Genomic DNA, 19,813 nt, shown 5'->3' on the forward strand with positions numbered 1-19,813 from the left:
TCTCTCTCTCTCTCTCTCCCTCTCCCTCTCCCTCTCCCTCTCTCTCCTTTCCCTCCAACCTTAGGAAAGCTGCAAGCTGCCTTCGCTGTCTGCTTTCTTTCAGAGATTGCTCCCTTCACCTGCTCTCTCCACATTCTTCCATTTCCATGACTGAACTACTCCCGGAAGGCCTTAGCCGCGTTGTAGGCCTGGGTAAGGCACCTAAACACCGCTAGAGCGCCCACCGCTTGAAGACTCCCATGATAGGATGAATTGGTCATGGATCAGGAAAAAGAGGCAATAGGCGCATGCCAATCTGAGAAAAATATCCGTGCACTGAGGCACACTATTCCACAAGCATACACACTCCCCCGTCCTTGCGACAATTCCCCACGATAGAAATAATAGTACAGCCATTGGGGAGTTGGTACCTTCCACTTGATCTCCGCCTCATGTTGGGCGCCCTTTTCACTTCCAGCCTTACTACTGCCACAGAAATAAAAACTGTCTCTCTCTTTTTCTCTTGCCCTTACACGCTGCCCTGGAACAGCTCAAAATGGGTGACAGGGACAGCTTCAAGGAACCTTGTGCTTGCTTAGCCTCCCTTAAGTCATTCCCAGTTTCCCCAGGACAAACTTTTCTTCTTCTGTCCTCACAAAACAGCATTCTCTACTTCCGCAAACTCCTCCAGCGCCTCTGGGGGCCGGGGAATTTAGACTTATGTCTCCAGCTAGCCCACTCTTTCTGCCCCACCGGCTGTTTCTCCTGTTGTGTCCGTACAACCCCCACAGTTTGGAGCCTGCCCCTCTTTGACTGATGCTGGCAAAAACACCTCTGCCCAGGGGCCAGCCCTCTCGTCTGGGTTTCCTGCACCATTGCCTGTCTTGTTCTTCTCCCCAGGCTCAGTCTGACTCCTCAGACTCCAGACTACTATGGTCTTGGAACTAGACAGAGACTGACATTGATGGCAAGAGGAGATCTCTCTGTTGCCTCCTAAAAGATCAGGCCGACCCATTTGAACAGTCCCTTCAGGGGCGGGCTCTTAGGGTCATTATGGCAAGGATCCTCTCTCAGATCTGGACAGATAACCAAAGGTGGGATGGCTACAAACTAGACAGAAGATACAGGGTCCATCCAAGAGTTCAGAGTAACGGCCGCTTTGAGGGCTGGCTGCGTCAGGCAGCAGGCACGGAACGCTTACGAAGAAAGGGACAAAGAAAGACAAGACCCAGGGTCTCACCCCTCCAGACTACAAAGGGGAGGGGGAAGACAGAGGGGTCGCTTCCTGGCAAGCACACTGTGAGGTGCCCATTAAGTCCATAGCTTGGGGCGACGCAAAGGGAAGCATGAGGTAAGGATGCACGTAATTCCATAGCTACAGGGACGAGAACAGGCCTGTCCCATGGTCTGAGGTGGGGGACGCTCTGCTTCAGAAGGTATTTCGGAGACAGGGGATAGAGAGGGAACACCCTCCCCCCCCACCGCCCTCTCTATTTTTATAGATGAGTAACCAGAGCTCCGTCCCGCGGGAATCCCCACTCAGCTGTATTCTACTGAATTAGAACAAGCTTGACCCTGAGACACTAAAGAAGAGGCTCATCTTCCTCTACAACCTGGCTCAGCCTCAATATAAATTAGGGGATGGAGAAAGCTGGCCTGAAAATGGCAGTCTAAACACTCATACCACCTTACACTTGGACCTCTTCTGTCGCAAACTAGAAAACTGGACAGAAGCACCACATGTCCAGGCCTTCATGGTCCTCAGAGATGACTCAAACCGCTGTCGCTCCTGTAAGATAGACCCTTCAGTTCTAGCCCTATTCACTCGTCCACCCAGAGGTCCTGATCTCGGGGACAGCCCAGCAGATGTCCTCTGACCCCCTCCTGCTAAGGGACAGGAGGAGACAGCCCCACAAGGGCCTTTGCCTCCATGCCCAGGGTCCCCTTGTGCCCCAAAGATCTGCCCTCTCCAGGGGAGAAGCGGAGGCCTCATAGGCAGCTCTGGGAGACTGCAAGTCTCCTTCTCCATGCAGGACCTCCTCCAAATAAAGACAGACCTAGGGAGCTACTCTGATGACCCTGAAAAAAATGTGTCAATGGATTTTGGAGGCTCACTCTTACTTTTGACCTCACCTGCAGAGACATTCATGTCATCATAGGACAAACTTTCTCTAAAGCAGAAAAGGAGACAATTACAGAGGCTGCGACCTGTTATGCAAACGGTCTCTATATAACTAACCCTAATAATCCAATAGGGGCCAAGGCTGTACCCAGCACTGACCCCAACTGGGACTATCTCTCAGAAAGCACTTAGCAATGAGATCATCTAGTCCAGGGGTCGGCAAACTTTTGAGATGGAAGAGCCACCAGGGGTCAGCAAACTGCGGCTTGCAAGCCGCAGGCTCTGAAGTAAAATTGAAAATGAAAATAAAACTATCATAGTTTCACTTATAAAAATTTTAAAGGATATTATTCACATAACGGTGATTGTGTAAAGATATATTTATGGCTCTCGAGTAATTTTGAAATTGTTGTGAGGGACAGGATTTGCTCTTCCAGGGGTCGGCAAACTTTTGAGACGGAACGTACCCAAAGAGCTGCATGTGGCTCGCGAGCCGCAGTTTGCCGACCCCTGACCTAGTCCTTTGTTTACCTGAGGGCATAAGACAATGTAAGATTAAGCCAAATAATTACCACACGTTAGCTACTATTGACCAAAGCCCTTCTGAGAACCCTACGGTTTTTCTAGAGTGATTCAGAGAAGCTCTCACTAAATATACTGACATAGATCCTGATTCTCTTGAAAGAGAGGCAATACTCAAAGACCGGTTCATTACTCAGTCTGCCCCAGACATCAGGAGGAAGTTATAGAAATTAGCACTGGAACCCAGCACTCAGCTGGGGGAGCTTCTTAAGATAGCCCCCTCGGTCTTTTATGTGTACAATTGAGACCAAGAGGAGGAGAAAAGGTCAGGGAGAGAGAACAGGAGAAAGAAAAGCAAAGGAATAAGAGACAGGCTCAATTAGTGGCTGCTTTACAAGTCCGACAGCCAACTCCGGGTCGCCCAAGGGAAGAAGACCCCAGGAAAGTGCTACAACTGCAGAAAGACCAGACATTGGCGATGTGAATGCCCGGAGGAGAAAAAGCCATGGACACCATGCCCCAGCTGCAAGAAGGTTAGCCACTGGGGAAAAGACTGCCCAGAGGGCCGAAGGGCCCCCCGGTCAGACCCCCAACCCATCATGGCCTTGTTTGAAGGGGCCCAAAGCTCCCTCCAGCTCCCGGAATAGCTATCGAGGTGTCAGAGCCTAGGGCGACCTTGGACATGGCCGGTAAGACCATAAATTTTCTCCTTGTTATGGGAGTGCCTATTCCATGCTAAACTCTTTGTCCGGTGCTCTCTCTCTCAAATCCTGCCAAGGAATTGGGGTGGAGGGACATCCCATAACCTGGAGATTCACCCCTCCTCTATGCTGTTCATGGGGAGAGGCTCTATTTTCTCACTCATTCTTAGTTATGCCGGAATGCCCCAGTCCCCTTCTGGGCAGGGATGTTCTCCAGAAAGTGGGAGCACGTCTGGTTGTTGAAAATTCTCTCCCTCATATACTTGTAGCACTCTCTGACAAAGAGACCTCTATCTCGGAGAAACCTGAATAGTTAAACTCAGTGAACCCAGAGTTGGAGCACAGAAATCCCAGGAAGAGCCAAATATGCTACTCCAGCTAAGATTCAACTTAAAGATCCCTCCCATGACCCCCACCAGCGACAATATCCACTGAAACCCGAAGCCAAAGAGGGCCTGTGGCCCCTTATTAACAAATTTCTCAAGTACAGTCTGTTAAAACCATGCTTATCTCCCTGCAACACCCCAATCTTCCCTGTAAAGAAAAGTTCCGGGAATATAGATTAGTCCAAGATCTAAGGATCACTGATAAGGCCGTAGTACCCTTCCTCCCTGTAGTTCCAAACCCGTACACGATTCTTGGGGAGATACCCCCAGAGACAGAATGGTTCTCAGTCCTTAATTTAAAAGATGCCTTCTTTTGTGTACCCCTCAATCCTTCTTCTCAATGTCTTGGGACAGGAAATGGGGGGGGTGAGTTGGCGGGGTCAGCAGCTCACTTGTACTGTCCTCCAACAAGGGTTTTGGGACAGCCCACACTTGTTTGGTCAGGCTTTAGCTAGGGACCCAGCCTGCCTGTCCCTTGAGCGGGGAACGCTTATTCAGTATACACAAAATTTACTCATTTGTTCCCCTACCCAAGAACTAGCTCAACTACACGCTCCGCAGACCTTAAATTTCCTAGCCAAACAAGGCTACAAGATCTTTAACCAAAAGCTCAGCTAGTCAGTCAACAGGTTCAATACCTAGCATTAATCCTTACCCCAGGAGAAGGAAAGTTATCCCCTGACAAGGTCAAGGACAATTCTCAGCTCTCCTCTGCCATGACCAAAAGTCAGCTCAGAACATTCCTTGGATTCTCGGGGTACTGTAGACTCTGGCTAACCGGATATAGACTTAGGATGCAGCCTCTATATGAAGCCCTCAAGGAGAGCAGGGAACAGGGCCCCCTTATTTGGGGGCCAGAGCAACAACAAGCCTTTGAGCAATTAAAGAGAGATCTACTTGAACCCCGGCCTTAGGGCTGCCTCAGCCCACAAAACGCTACTGGCTGGATGTCACTGAAAAACAAGGTAAAGCCCTAGGGGTATTAACCCAGGAATTAGGCCCCACTCAGCACCTAGTCAGATGTTCATCCAGAAGATTAGACTTGGTGGCACAAAGCTGGCCAGGTTACCTCTGGGCAGTAGCAGCAACTGCCCTTCTAGCATAAGAGGTCTCTAAAATCATCCTAGGACAGGCCTTAGAGGATTTCACTTCCCACCAGGTAGCTGCCTTACTAGGCCTCACGGGCCCCCATTGAATAACAAACAGCAGGATATTAAAATATCAGGTCTTGCTGTTAGAAACTCCTGACATTACTATCCAAAGGTACACCACCCTTAACCCTGCCACCTTAATACCTTGCCCAGAGAAGGGCACCCCAATACACTCCTGTAAAGAAACCATCCACCTAACTTTTACTAGCAGGAGAGGCTTAAAGAACCAGCCACTTGAAAACTCAGATGACACTTGGTTTACTGATAGTAGCAGCTTTATAAGAGAAGGAGTCAGGTATGCAGGCTATGCCATAGTCACCCCATTTGAAATCAGAGGCCAAAGCATTGCCCCCCGGGACTTTGGGTCAATCAGCTAAATTAATCGCTCTAACTAGGGCTTTACAGCTAGGAAAAGACAAAAGGGTTAATATCTACACAGACTCTAAATACACTTTCTTAGTGCTCCATGCCTCTGCAGCTATCTGGGGAAAAAGAGGATTCCTCCCTGCCAGAGACACGCCCATAAAATACGGACCTCAGATATTATCCCTCCCAGACGCCGTACACTCACCCACGGAGGTGGCAGTAATCCACTGCCAGGGGCATCAAAAGGGACAAGATACAATAATAGCTCAAGGAAATCATCAGGTGGATCAGGCGGCGAAGGCCACATGCTCTCGGAAGGAAAATGTATAGGGACCCTCATTCCTTCTATACAGGGCCCCACTCCTCCCCCGCCATACACCGCAAAAGAGAAAAATGGGGCCAGTCAGAGGGGAGACACCCTGAACCCTCAGGGATGGTATGAGCTGGATCAAAGGCTACACTTTCCACGGTCCCCCTACCCCCACTTGGAAAATGAAAGGACTTCATAATTCCTGTCATTTTAGACGGGATAATTTACTCCAAATCTACAGGAAGGTGTTTACTGGAAAAGACATATTGGGTTGTTGGAAAAGTCATGGCGTATTTTTTTCTATGGTTTTTGTTGCAAAAATGCGTCATGACTTTTCTGACAACCCAATATATATATAAGGCAGTTAACCAGCTATGTCATGCCTGTACGCTTTGTACTTACAACAACCCCAGGGAAACAAGCCCCCCACACACACACACACACTTATACAGCCCAGTCAGCGTGGGGGAAGCCACCCAGGGGAGGACTGGCAATGAGATTTCACTCCATTGCCTCCATGCAGAGGATTTAAATACCTCTTGGTATTTATTGACACCCTCACGGGGTGGGTAGAGGCATTCCCCACCCGGACAGAGGACCCAAGAGGTTTCCAAGCAACTGCTAAAGGAAATCATTCCTATGTCCTTACAAAGTGACAATGGGCCCTCCTTTACATCACATATTACCCAACAGGTGGCTAAGGCCCTGGGGACAAGAGATTTCTTACATTCCTCATAGAGATCTCAGAGCACCGGCAAGGTAGAAAGAACAAACCAAACCCTTAGGAACATCCTAAGGAAGCTTTGTCAAGAAACCTCTCGGCCACAGCTTAACCTCCTACCAATAGCTCTACTATGGGTTTGAATACGCCTGCAGGCTTCCGTAAGCTCAGCTCTTAGGAGGCTGGCTATGGGAGGGCCTTCCTCTCATCGGACATACTCTTAGATTCAGAGGCTACTAGCCTCCTTCAAAATGTCACCTTTCTATGATAGTTTCAGGAAGCCCTCAGGGCCTATACACAAAAGGCTCTGCCCCTACCTGCAGGTCAGACCCCACCGTCACCAACCCAGTACCCACCTGGCAACCAGATACACATCAGATTGTAGAAAGATAGCACCCCCACATCCCAACTGAGCCCCACTTGGAAGGGCCCCTTCACTATGTTATTTCTACCCTTACAGCTGCCAAAGGTGCCAGGAGTCTCCTGGACAAAACCCTGGAAGGGCGAGAAAGCGGAAGACTTACCGGGTCTCAGTACTCCTGCGAGCCTCTAACAGCGGTTCTCAACCTGTGGGTCTCGACCCCTTTGGGGTTCGAATGACCCTTTCACAGGGGTCTCCGGGTACTCGTATGTGGGCGTATCTGCATGTGGGCCTGGAGACAGATAGAGGAGCGGTGTCTCGGTTCCTAAGACCATCGAAAATATGTGTGCTCCGATGGTCTTAGGCGACCTCTGTGAAAGGTTGAGAACCGCTGCTCTAGAAGACCTCAATTTGCTATTTAAGAAAGTGCCGCTAAGCACTAATAACTAACACCTGACTACTATCTACTAGTTGATTTTTCTCTTAATTCTATTCTTATTTTTTCCACCTGTGTCTCTCCTGGTGCCCACCACCCAGCACACACTAAATAATTATTTCTTATATGCTTAGACTAAATCGTCAACATGATATTCGTCCTCCTAGTTCTATTACATTCCCAGCCCCTTTGCGGGGAATAGGAAACTAACACCCTTATAAACTTTTCCAACATAATTACAAAGGGAAATACCCTCTCTAATTATTGGATATATCACCGGCAGCCTGGAAACGCCCTTCTTCTTCCCCAGTTTCAGCCTACCCATTTTAATCTCAGCCTTACCTTTCTTTCAGGGGTCCCCATGAGTTCCCCATGAGCTCTGCCTTGGTTGTCAGGTTAGACCGCTCAGCTACACATCCGGGCTGTGTTCACCTCAGCCCACAACTAGTCCGATACAACTAGGGTCAAAACCCTCAACTGTACGTTCACATCTAGCCCTGGTCACTTCTGTTCATATCAAGAAAGAGGCTACGTCTCCTCTGTCCGGTCCCCCTCTGACTCCATTACATTTGAAATTTCTAGAAGGTACACTCCAAATACTACCTTCTGGTGTCCAACTCGTCACAAAGCTCACGATGACAGGCAAAATACAAGCCCCAGAAACTGGTGGACATACTGGGAGGGGCAGGCAGCAACATCTTAGAAGCTTTACTGCCTACCTCCAACAGCCGAGAAGGTACCAGCAGGGCCCAGGGATGCTGGGCTGACGGGAGGCCTCTCGTCTCCCCAATGCAATATAGCCCCTCCGTAGGGCTCAGGCCTAACCACATAGTTTAACTCCTCCCGGCACTCGGCTTGTGCCCTCCCTGGGTATTTATTTCTCTGTAGTCCTCCTCAAAATGAGTTACCCAGAGAGAAGTCGCCAAACGGGGTCTACCCCCAACCACCTTTAGCCCTGGCCTACCCATGCATTAACAATTCCCAGTTTGGGGCTGGCAGAGTAGTGCGTTGGTTAAGAGCTGGCTTAGGACGCCAGAGGGCCCCGGTTCGGATCCCACATATGAGGGCCAGTGACACTGCCCTCTACAGCTAAGATGCTGAACAACAGCTCAACCTGGAGCTGGGCTTCTCTGAGTCTCCTGCGTAGGCTGCAACCCCAGCTACAGTGGGTTGCCATGGGCTACCGTGTGTAGCCAGCAGCCAGCGTGAGCATCCAGCAGCCACAGTGAGCGGCCGTCCAGAAGCCGGCGACTGATCTGCCTCACCCGGGAAGAGCGCAATGATGGTGCCAACTTGGGCCAGTGAAGCGACGTCCTCCACAACTAGACTGAAGAACAAAAGGACAGCAACTTGTCTGTTCCCCTTCCTCCAACTCCCTAGCGCTGTTCCCATCCCCCAATTCAATAAAAATCTTTAAAAAAAACAAAAAACAATTCCCAGTTTGAAGGACAATACACCATAGGATTTTTAGGCCCTCAAGGCATATCAATCGCTGTTCATAACATTACTCACTCCCAAACCAAATGGAGCATAGGACTCATGGTAACTGGTATGGGGGCTGCTATCGGTCTAGCAGCCCCTTAGGGAGGGTTTGCCTACCATGAGGCTACTTTAACCAACCTAACAAAGTCCATAGCTGCCCGCCAGAATCTCCAGTGGTCCCTTTGACAACAGACTAGCCCTTGATTACTTATTAGCTGAACAAGGGGGAGTATATACGGTAATTAATAAGACTTGCTGCACTTATACAAATACCACCAGTCAAGGAGAAGATATTAGCAAGATATACAATCAGGCTAAATAGCTTCATAATTTTGGAAAGGAACATCCAATGACTGACTCCATCTGGCAGGTGATAAAAGGCACTCTAACTTCCATAACTTAGTTTCTACCCTTATTAGGGACTTTAGTTTGTATACTGCTTCTACTACTATTTGGCCCATATCTTTTTAATATACTTGTCAAATGTATCTCCTCCAGATCACAGCAGTTCCACTTAAAAATAACAGTCTTCCAGGGATTCCAACTTGTTCCTCCGGAAATAGAGGACTCAGAATTATACCAATCTCCTCTCAACACTGTCGCTAGCAGCTTTCGCCTCCCACCTACCAAAAGTACAGGGACAAGGGAACAATATGAGACTCTGACTACAACACCGCCCCCTTTCAGCAGGAAGTAGATACAGAAGAGACACAGCGTCCCCTTTCCTAAAAGATTTCAAGGTCTCAAACTCTTGAGGGAGCAATGACTGGGTAGATAGATAGAAATGAGCAGAAGGAGAGACCCAGCCTGGTTAGAAAGCCCCTTGCTGCAGCTCCTACTTGGGTCCAGACCCCTTGCAGCTGCCCTCACTTAGGCACCAATGCCTTACTAGCCCAGCAAGACACCAGGCTCACACATGCCCCTAACTCAAAGGGGTGTGTTATTAGAAGCTGGAGAGAGAAAGAAACCATCCTGCAATTCAGAATACACACCCTGCTTCTCAGGACCATTGTAATGAGCTCAGGCAACCTTGGGAGTGAGACGGGAACACGAGGCATGCCAGATGGGAGAATGAGAGGTACTGGGGAGAGGAGGGGAGACAATTCTACCCACAGAAATAAAAACTCTCACACAAAGTAAGGAGAGGCTGCTTCCCTCTCTTGGTCAGCCCACTCCATGTCTTGGAGTGTAATTGCTTTTGCTAATAAACTTCTAGCTGCTCTATGCTGCACAAACTCTGTCTCTTGACTGAATTCTTTCTTCAAGAAGTCAAAGAGCCAAGGTACGGCGTCATTCCAGGAAACAATCACAAACATCAATGCACATGCGGCCTGTCTGATTAAAAAGTAAAGTTCTACAGGCCTGGGCTGGATGCCCAAAGCAGGAGGCACAGCAGAGCTCGGGGCAAGTCACCCAGGGCCAGAGTTTGGGTTTAGATCAGGCAATCGTGGAGTCCAGCCCAGCTCTGGCAGTTACCATTTTCAGTCTGAACCTGTTTCCTGTCTGCAGGGCAGGGCTGGGGGTGGTGCTGCCCTCTCTGGGCCGTTATAAGGATTACAGGGACTGTGCTCAAGCCGCGCGGCTCGGGGGCTCCCACACCGGGTCAATCTGACTCCACCCTCCACCCCTACGCCCTCACCGGGCTTTATTCCATACGGTTCAGCCACACGGTTTTCTGTCCTCCCTCTCCCCACACTCCGACCTCCCCAGGCAGAATCCTTTCTGTCTTAGGCAACCTGTGGTGTGCCAGTGAGCGCATCCATGAGGTCCCAAGGCCAGTGACCCCAGGTTCCGAATGGGGCCCCGAGAAGGACAAGTGCGGCCCAGGATCCCCGAGCGGGGAGTCAGAGGAGAGGCGAGATTGGACCCCTGCTTCTCTGCTGCAAACGCGGTAGCGCTCTGGCCTGGGAAGGGAAAGGCGGGCGGGCAGAGGCGCTGGCGGCAACTCGGGCCTGGTTGCGGGAGGCCAGAGCCCGCGGGTGCAGGTGCGAGACCTCACCGCCAGATGGCGCCAACGCCGGCCCGGCAGCAGCCCCGCCAGCCTTCGGCGTCCCGGTTTTTCTGAGTCCACCGGCTCTGCGTATCCATCTCCGTGTCTCTAGCGTTTACTTCCTGCTGCCCTCTTCCCTGGGCTTGGGTACCAAGCTCTGGGCACAGCTCGGAGGCAGGGTGTTACCCCCAAGAACTGGAGTTCTGCCTCACTGAGATGGGAATTGGGGTGACTTGACCCATCAGGCTGTGTGACTTTTTGGGCCTGCCGCTCACCCTCTCTGGGCCTCCTTACTTTGTCTTTACTGTTTACAGAACACTTTATTTCGCTCTCTGGACGCTGGCGTTTGACTCCACGTTATAGACAGAACTGGGACCAGTCCAGGGTTGCAAGTGTAGGGGTTGGAGGAACTAGACCATGTGATCTGAGAGCCTCCGAATTGCTCTCTGCAGGACCCTGTGACTGACGGGTAGATGGACAGACAGTCCTCATAGGCCTGGATTTCGCTGAAGCTCAGTTCCACATGTGTGGAATGAGGTGACAGCAGCACCTCACACTTGGGGTGGTCCTGCACACTTAACCCTCCGTCGGGCACAACTGATCTCACAGATTCATTGCACACAAAGATGCCGCTATGAAATACGTCTTTACCGTACTAAGTCACAAACCCGACTGGCGATAGGTTACAGTAAAGGGGGAAGATACAGAAGCGATGAGTCACGATACTTAAGTGTTAGATATTTGAAAATTTGTGTGCAATGAATCTGTGACATCAGTTGCGGCCGACGGAGGGTTAAGAAGGTAACAGGAATAAACAGCCTGGTAGCTGAGGGAGCTCGGTGAGATGGTGATGTTCCCACTGTTGTCCCTCAGTTTAGGGACTCCGGCCAGAGGCTGGCTTTGCCCTGTTCCCCAGGAGGGTTCTTGTCCTTGACCTTCCCAGTGTCACCCGCTCTGTCTCCTCTTTTCTGGGCTTCAGGAAGCAATGGAGACGGGGACTCATTCTCCCTAAGGGCTTCGCTAGTGGCGCAGAGATACCCAGTGGCCCAGCTCAGAGCTTCCATGGGGTGGCAGGAGATGGATTTACGGTTCACATCCCAGAATCCTCTGAGGGCCTGGGCCCCGGATGGGACCTTGTGACTGTGGGAAACTCTTCTGACCCTGAAACCCAGCAGGAATGCCACTATCTGGGTCACCCTGGTCAAGCCACTGCCCCTCTCTGGGCATTAGTTTCCATCCCTATAAAATGGAGCCCTGGAACTGGGGTTCTGGATTCTACTTGCCAATCACGTGCCAGTCAGCACATCAGTCTTTCCTGTGAGGTACAAATTGAGAGGCAGGAGCTGTGAAGGAGAGCTGTGATGTGCCCAAGGTCACCCAGGGAGTGGCTGAGCAGCATAATCAAAACTGGGACTCCGAGCCATGCTCTCCCTCTGAACCTGTGTCTGAATTCTCAGTAGAGGTTGTGGTCTTGCCAGGGGAGCCACGGTGGCACGGGGCTGTGTCCCAAGTGGGCCCAGGGCGGCCCTGAGACAAGGATGGTTTTAGAAATCCCTGGGGCTCGGGCCGAAAATCTGGGACCGCCTAGCTGAGGTTAGACTGGTTGTTCCTAAAGATTAATTTCCAGGCCCATGTCCTATGGCCTAGGGTGGGGCAGTGACATGCAGGAGATGACAGCTGCTCCCTCCCCACTGTGGCTTCTGGAGAGGACACAGAGCCTCGGGTAGGCTCAGGTGGGGGTCATTGTGTCCAGTTCCCTGCATTCACAGAGAAGCTTGGGGGAGAAATGCTGACCACCTTGGTCCCCTAGGGACAGCTCATCCAGGCCCCTCCTTCAGAAGTGAAGGAGTCCAGGTCACATAGAGGCCAGGACAGATTCCGGAGGAAATCAGTGTCCCAATATTGAGGCCACTGCTGCCCACACATCTGCACGTCCTCAGGGCCAAACCAAGCAGACTTGGTGGGCATCCGTCCTGCAGAGTGGGAGGGAACGGATCAGTCTGGCTGTGTGTCTGTGGGCAGACCTCTTTGCCTCTCTGAGCCAGTTTCCTGAAAACTGGGCATAACATTGACTTCCTAGAGCTCTCAAGAGAATTAAAAGGGATTATATCTAGGAAAGGGGACACTTCTCTCCCCCACCACCCCAAATGACCCCAAGGAAGGTTTTTACAACCTCCAAACATTGCCTTCTGTGCCTGAAACTGTGTAGTCAGAGGAGGGAGCAGCTGTTCGGTGGGCATCCACTTTGTGCCAGATGCTGAACATGTGTACTCTTATTTAATCTTCACACTGGGAGGTATTATTCCTCCCTTTTTTACAGATGGGGAAACGGAGACACAGAGAGCTGAGTCCTTTCCCTTCTGCTGTCTGGGTAGGGCCCAGGGGTGGAGGAGACACAGGCCAGTTCAGAGCTAGTTCCAGGCAGGCACAGTGCTCCAGGGGTGAGCAAGACAGACCTAGTCCTGCCCCTCAGCACTCACAGCTGGAGGGGGCACAGACAGGAAACAGACTCAATTCCCAAACACTGACTTCAGAGCACCTGTGTACAGTCCTGCTCAGGAGAGGCTCACGTCAGGGTGGAGGAGAGGCTGACCTGGTTGGGGGGCGGGGGGCCTGGGGAAGCCCCAGAGAAAGTCTGAAGGATGAGTAGGAGCCAAGGGGACCATCAGGGTAGGCCAGAGTTCAGATTTGGGGGTGAAAACAAGTTCAGCTATCCAGGAGCTGGGAGTGTGAGAGGGGCAGGGGCCAGTTTGTGGAGATGAGAAGGAATTTTAAACTCCATGTGGACCACTCTGGGGAGCCAATGAAGGTTTTAAGCAGGGAGTGAGTGATGGGTTCAGATTGCATAGAGACGCTTGGTGCCCCTCTGCACAGCCTGGGGCAAGGAGAAGGCAGCTAATTCCAGATTACAAGAGCAGGGTCCACCAGACAGACCTGATGAATTCAATGCAAGGGTCCGAAGGTGACCCCTGGTGTAGTTGGTCTTGGAGGGGACAGTGAGGCCCTTCACAGAGGCGGGAAACGGGGATGAGCAGGAATGGGCAGGGTCATTGGGCCCAGGGAGACTTCTGAGGAGGTGTCTAGCTGCTGACAGTGAGGTTGAGCTTGTGGGCTCAGGCTAAAGGAGCCCCAACACTGGGGAGGAGAGGAGGCCAGGGAGGGGGAAAAGCTGGGAGGGGCAGGCAGGAGAAGCAAGCGGTAAAAGCCAGGGACAAGGACAGTGACACAGTCCAGGCTTTGGCCTCCAAAGTTGGTGTCTCCAGGAAGAACAGTGAGCGCGGAAGGGGACAGGTTTTGGGTGGGCCGTTGAGGGAGCGATAGGAGGGTGGAGGCCAGGACGCGGTGGATCAGTGTGTGCGCTGCAGATGAAGTAAAGGGTCGATGCCGGAGATGGCGGGAAGCAGGAGGTGGGAAGAGACAGAAGGAGGCTGCTGCCTCAGTGGAGTGCAGGCAACAACCCAGGCACAAAGGAGAGGGCGTTCTCTTCCCAGCTCAGGCAGCTGGAGCCTTCAGTCCCACGCGGGCTGCAGGAAGGCGACCGTGGCCTCGCTCTTGGACCGCAGGGGTGCAGCCCCGCGATCCGCGGCTCGGCCCCACCCACTGTAGCCTCCTGTGGACGCCGGTATGCTCAGGGTCGGTCCACCGGAGGAGGCTCTGCTCCCACGGGTGGCCACGTTCGCTCCCTAAGATGCCTGGTCCCCGGGGTCTAAGAGAGGAGCTCCTGGGGGGCGCCGATGCCATCCCCAGTCCCCTCGGCCGAGCCAGAGGGTCGGAGCCTGTGTTCGAGGCCTAGCTGTGCGGTGTGGACCCGAGACCCCTCCGCCACGCGTTGGGAGGTGGGGTGGCCCAGGCCGGCGACTTCCTCCAGTTCCCCCTCCCTGTCGGGTGCGCACAGCCGGGTCTCATTACCTCCCATCCCCCTCCCCTCGCGCCCCGCGTGCCGGGGGGTCTCCGCGGCCGGGGGAGGGGAGGATTCTAATCAATCCCAGGCCGGAAATTCTTCCCGAGGGGCCCGGCCGAGCTGCGGGAGTGAGGGGGGCCCCGGCGCAGAGCCTGGCAGTCCGCCCGCACCCCCCTCCTCTGAGCCCGCCCCCCGCATCATGGAAACTGGGCCGCCAGCCGACCCCCGCGCTCCGCTCCACATTCTTGCCTCTGGGGAGGGGCGGGGCACGAAAGCCAGGCCGCCCCCTTCAGGCCTGTTGGCCTGGGTTCCGCGGCCTTCAGTGCCCCCCTCCTGCTTTGGGACAAGCACTGCCCCCCTCCAAATTGGGCTCATCTTCTTAGGGGGGGGGCTAGAGGGGCAGGATCTGCGACACCCCTTTTGATTCTCTCAGCTCTGGGGGCCAGGCGCATCCCTATTCTAACTCCCCCTCCGTGATTACTATTCATTGAGCGCTTGCGGGGGTGTCCGGGGCTGTGCCCGGCGTTGTGCGCCCCGTCCTCACTGTCCAAGTTTCGCCCTTCAGCATCCTGCGAAGCAGACACCATTATGTCCATTTTACAGGTGAAGGCAGTGAAGCTCAGATAGAGGAAGGGCTGGCAGAGCAGCAACTCCGGCCGCCTCCTACGGGCAGCTCCCCGGACGGCGCTGGGGACCAGTGGGCCCTCAGACGCCCCCGCCCCCGCGAGTCCTCTCCCGGGCGCCTGGACCGAGGGGCTCTGCGAGGTGCGGGAGGGCCTGGGGCCTTCAAATCCCGTCCGCACGCTCAGGCTGCGGAGCTGGGCAGGGGACTCTCGGGCTCCGGTCTCAGTTTCCCCACGTGGGAATAGAGCCCTCCCGGCCCTTTGCGAATGACACAAGCGGGGGACTAGGGTCCCCGGTCCTCTGGGTCACCAGGCGCGCGCACTGCGCTTACCTGCGACCCTCAGCCCTGAGCTGTTGCTTTCTTCCAGTTGCGGAGCCTGGCGGGGCGCGGGCCAGACTGTACCCCCGGCTCCTTGAGGGCGGGGCCGGGGAGGCGCGGGGCGGGGCCCGGGAGGGGCGGGACCGGGGGCCCAGAATCGGCGGAGACCGCGGCAGTGCCGCGAGCCGCGGCGCGCGGACTCTGACCGGGACCCACCCGGGCGCTGCGGCGCCAGGTGAGCAAAAATAGGGTCCCGGGGTTCGTCTCCCACTTTCCTCAACTTTTTGTTTGGTCCCTCCCTCTGGGAAGGCCCCGGGGCGGGCGGGAGCCGGGTCCCCCCTTCCACCCCCCCACCCCCCCGCCAGAGCGTGGACGCGGGCGGAGGCGGGATCCTGGAGTGCCAGGACCTGGTCCCAAGCAACTTCCCGCGCCCTGGGACATTCGGACTGTGTCTCCAAGTTTCGGCCTCCCTGGGGTCCCCAGCGTCGACTCACGCCCTACAGAGACTTGGGGTCTCTGAGCATGTCTTCATCTCTGCACGCCTCCGACTCCCTCCCCTCACTGAGGGTAGCACTGGGGCTCAGGGGTGACCTTTCCGGAGTTGGGACTGGGCGCCAGCTCTGGCCTGGGGCGGGGTAGTCACTTCGCCAGCTTGGGGTTGGGGAAAGGACTCCACATTCAGAGACAAGGGGGAAAGGGGCCTCGTCTCCTGCCAGGAAGCTCCCGTGGCTGTGCTGAGAAGTGCCCAGCGCTGGGCTAGGTCCAGAGGCTCGGCGTCGGTCCTGGTGGAGCTCCCCGCCTTGGGTGGCGGTGTGACTCCAGCAGGCTCCTCTCTGGGCTGCAGTCGCCTGCCATCTGTGAAAAAGCAGGCTGTAGACGCGGTAGACGCTGCGGCTCCATGCTAGGCCCTGGGATTTCAACTCTCCTGTCGGTGGCAGGGATGGATGTCCTGGTTTGAGCTTCAGGGGTGCGGATGGGGAGTAGGTGGGATAGCAAGGCCTCCTCCCTGGGGCCTAGGGGCGGGTTCCAGCGCTGGAGCTGTTTAGAAACCAGATTGGGGGTGTGAGGACGCGCCACTGGACCGCAGGTCCTAACCCCCCTCTCCTGAGGCTCCAGGCGCCTGGGCGGGGCCCCCGTTTCCTCCCACACCCTCTCTTCCCTGGGAGCCACACCACACGCAGCCTTGTTACTCCTGCCCCGGCCTGGATCCAGTCCCCAGGTCTCGGGCCAGGTCGGACCAGCAGCCGGGAGGGGCTTCAGCGGGGAGGCCCGGACTCTGAGGCGGCCCGAGGCGGAGGGGCGGTGCTGCTCCGGCCGGGACGCGGGCCATTGAGGCCTCGGGCGGAGGAGGCTGGAAAGGAGGCCAGGCGGCGGGAAAGGGGGATGATTCATCCCGAAGAGCCCGAATTGGAAACGCTGCAACCTGGGAACAGCCTTGTCCCGGCCGACGGGAGAGCCAGGAGGGGAGTCCGTTGGACAAAACCCTGCACCGGGCCCCGCAGCTCCCCGCCTCCTGCCCGCCACAGCCCGGCTGCGGGGGCACCGGGCAGCCTCTTCCGTTCGGAGTTTAAAGAAACCCTGGGCAATGTCAGCCGCTGGTCGTGGTCAGAGCGGTCCTCCTGGAGTCTTGCTCAAGTCTCTCCTGCTGCAGCTTCTGTGCTGACTGAGGAGGCCTGGAAGGAGGCGGCGGGCGGGAGGAGGCTGTAGTCAGGGACACCCCCTCCTTCCTACGCTGCGGTATGTAAAGCGCAGTAGGGGGAAGTGGGGCCCGCGAGCGACCCCAGCGGACCCGGGCGGTCTGCGCGCCACCTCCCTTCTTTACTACGGTGCAGCCACGTGCGGGGGTGAGGTCGCGCCCTGGCAGGACTTACCCTGGAGGCGCTGCTGCTGGTGGCCCCACGCCTCCCGAGGCCGGGTACCCGCGGGCTGGCGAAGAGGGCGCAAGCGGCCGGAGCCCCGCAGCCAACGATGCGCCAGGGAGCAGCCGGAGCCCCCCTCCCTCCTCTCCGCCCGTGGGCCGGGCCAACTCGGGCTTCTGCCGCGCAACCCTGGCTCGGAGCGCCGCTGCGGAAAACCGGAGTGGGGGCGGCTCCCCGCCTGGCAGCCCGGGAAAATCCGGGGGTGGCCGCCAGGGATCTCCAAGCGTCCTGGGCGAAGCAGCCCGATCTTCCTTCTCGGATTTGGTCCCCCACCCTGGCGCTCCGACTCTAGGCCCGTCGGTTGAGTCCTTGCCTCCCGTCTTCTCTCCGCAGAGCGCCCAAACGACGGCAAGATGACGGCCGGGAGCCCCGGAGACTGCGGGGAGGCGCGGAGGAGCCCCGAGGGCCGCGTCGCTCGCCTGGGCCGCCGCCTGGGCCGCCGCCGGCTCCCGCGCTCCCCTCCCGAGCCTCTGAGGGTGCGGGCACGGCTGCGGCTGCGCTCGCCGTCGGGGGCCTTCGCGGCGCTGGGGGCGCTCGTGGTGCTGGTAGGCATGGGCATCGCAGTGGCCGGCTACTGGCCGCACCGCACCGGGGCCCCAGGGCCCCGGGCTGCTAATGCCAGCGCACCCCCCGTGAGCGAGCTGCGACGTGAGGGTCGCGGGGCCGGCCGGGCCCATGGCCCGCACGAGCGGCTGCGGCTCCTTGGGCCGGTGGTCATGGGCGTCGGTCTGTTCGTGTTCATCTGCGCCAACACGCTGCTCTATGAGAACCGCGACTTGGAGACGCGACGGCTTCGCCAAGGAGTGCTGCGGGCTCAGGCGCTCCGGCCCCCTGACGGCCCGGGCTGGGACTGCGGTCTCCTTCCCAGCCCCGGTCCCAGGACTCCCCGAGCCATAGGCTGTGCAGAGCCAGAAAGTTGGGACCTGTCCCCGCGTCAGGGTACCTCACCTGTCCCGTCAGTGCGGAGTCTGCGTTCAGAGCCTGCTAATCCTCGCTTGGGGCTACCTGCCCTGCTCAACAGTTACCCGCTGAAGGGCCCGGGGCTGACCTCACCCTGGGGTCCGCGGACCCAGACTGGCCATGTGATTATCACCGTGCAGCCCTCTGGTTCCTGCATTGAACACTCCAAGTCTTTGGATCTGGGCCTTGGAGAGCTCCTGCTTGGGGCCCCAGCGGCTCGGGACTGTGCTCACCGAAGCTGGCCACGTCTGGACCGCCTCAGTCTGGGGGGTTATGCCAAGTTGGGAGGAGGCGGGGATTTGGGGGCCCGGGTTTGAGGAGCAGGGGACAACCTGCTATGAGGCTGCAGCATGGACCATGGTAACAGAACCAGGAGTCCCAACGTCTAGTAGATGCTTCCGTCACGTCCCAGGCTGGGAAATGGATGCACTGGCCCCAGCAGCTGCTAAGGCATCCTGAGAAATGGCAGAGAAATGCCAACTGCACAAAGTTTCAATAAGCTGGAGAGAATGTGTTTTAATGTGGAGTCTGGAGACCAGCAATGACTCGGCCTCAGGAATTCCTTCAGCCTTCCAAGTGGCCTTAACCTTGGACAGGTACCTGTGGGGGCTGGAGGTCCAGGCCAGGGTGATTGGGAGATGCACCTGGTGTCTTGGCAAACCCAAAGTGGTGGGCAAGGAGCCCTAGGACTTGGGAGGCAGGTTGAGCTGTTACAAGCTGGGACAGGCTCCCTCCAAGGTGGCACTGGTGATGGGGTTTGGACCTCTGGGAAGATGGGCAATGGGGTAGAGTTGAGACCCTTCACTGCCATCTGGGATGGGGACCCCTTTCTTTCCTCAGCCATGCAGGGTACATCCCACTAGGGCTACTCTACTGCCAATGCCTTCATGCTGAGGGTGTAGTCTCTCCCCAAATAGGTCGGAGAAGCCCCCTTCTCTCCTTTGTCATGATCTATGCTGCAAATGTTCCTCCAGTTGGCAAAAAGCATTTGCCAGTTCTCAGAAATCCTTTTATACAACGTTGAAGCTGCATTTTGGCCAATGTGGGTAGCTTACTTTAGAAAATGGTTTGAATTTGGGTCTGAAATTTCCCAAATTGTTGGTAGGGGAAGAGAACTTTAAAAGTCGATCAATCCTCAGATTCAGTCCTTTTTTTTTTTTTAAAGTTTATTGAAAAATGCAGTACAAGAAGCAAGACCAAACACATATCTGAACACTACAGCCACTTCTCTTACTACAAAAGGCCAAAACAGCAGACCTAATTATTGCCTATTTAATCTAAGGATTTTGCCAATTTGATTCTGCTGCCATAGTTCCTATTTTGTCAAGAAATGTAAACAACTACTTGATATGATTCATAATTTTTAAAAATTTTACAAAGCTCCTTCATTTTTGTCACCAAAATAATACATTTGAGAGATTTGTAAAACCACCAGCCTGGGGCTGAGATCCTGGGCAGGTATTTCCTATGAGCATTTCTTGGTGTTGGTCAGGCCACAGCTCTGGCTCCATTTCCCAAGGGGGACTGTTGTCCCCTCACCCTTGGCTGCCCTGCAGAACATAC

General features: G+C 55.2%; 1 protein-coding gene across 2 annotated transcripts; it reads left to right on the top strand.

Annotated features, from left to right (window-relative positions):
- The first annotated feature begins 14,776 nt into the window (after positions 1 to 14,776).
- On the top strand, positions 14,777 to 19,491 carry TMEM200B (transmembrane protein 200B). Of its 2 annotated transcripts, none has more exons than XM_019660242.1 (2): positions 14,777 to 15,606; positions 17,624 to 19,491. In XM_019660242.1, exon 2 carries the CDS (start codon positions 17,644 to 17,646, stop codon positions 18,565 to 18,567), a length of 924 nt encoding a protein of 307 aa, XP_019515787.1. In that variant the 5' UTR covers positions 14,777 to 15,606; positions 17,624 to 17,643; the 3' UTR covers positions 18,568 to 19,491. The 2 variants fall into 2 exon arrangements, with proteins under 2 accessions (XP_019515787.1, XP_019515792.1); XM_019660247.1 differs by lacking the exon at positions 14,777 to 15,606 and adding an exon at positions 15,626 to 17,108.
- Positions 19,492 to 19,813: the final 322 nt, after the last annotated feature.

Source organism: Hipposideros armiger, unplaced genomic scaffold (genome assembly GCF_001890085.2).
Source record: "Hipposideros armiger isolate ML-2016 unplaced genomic scaffold, ASM189008v1 scaffold_10, whole genome shotgun sequence".
NCBI lineage: Eukaryota > Metazoa > Chordata > Mammalia > Chiroptera > Hipposideridae > Hipposideros > Hipposideros armiger.

What these genes read in the sequence shown, in the direction of transcription:
- TMEM200B (XM_019660242.1), top strand. Translation starts at nt 17,644, where the DNA reads ATGACGGCCGGGAGCCCCGGAGACTGCGGGGAGGCGCGGAGGAGCCCC.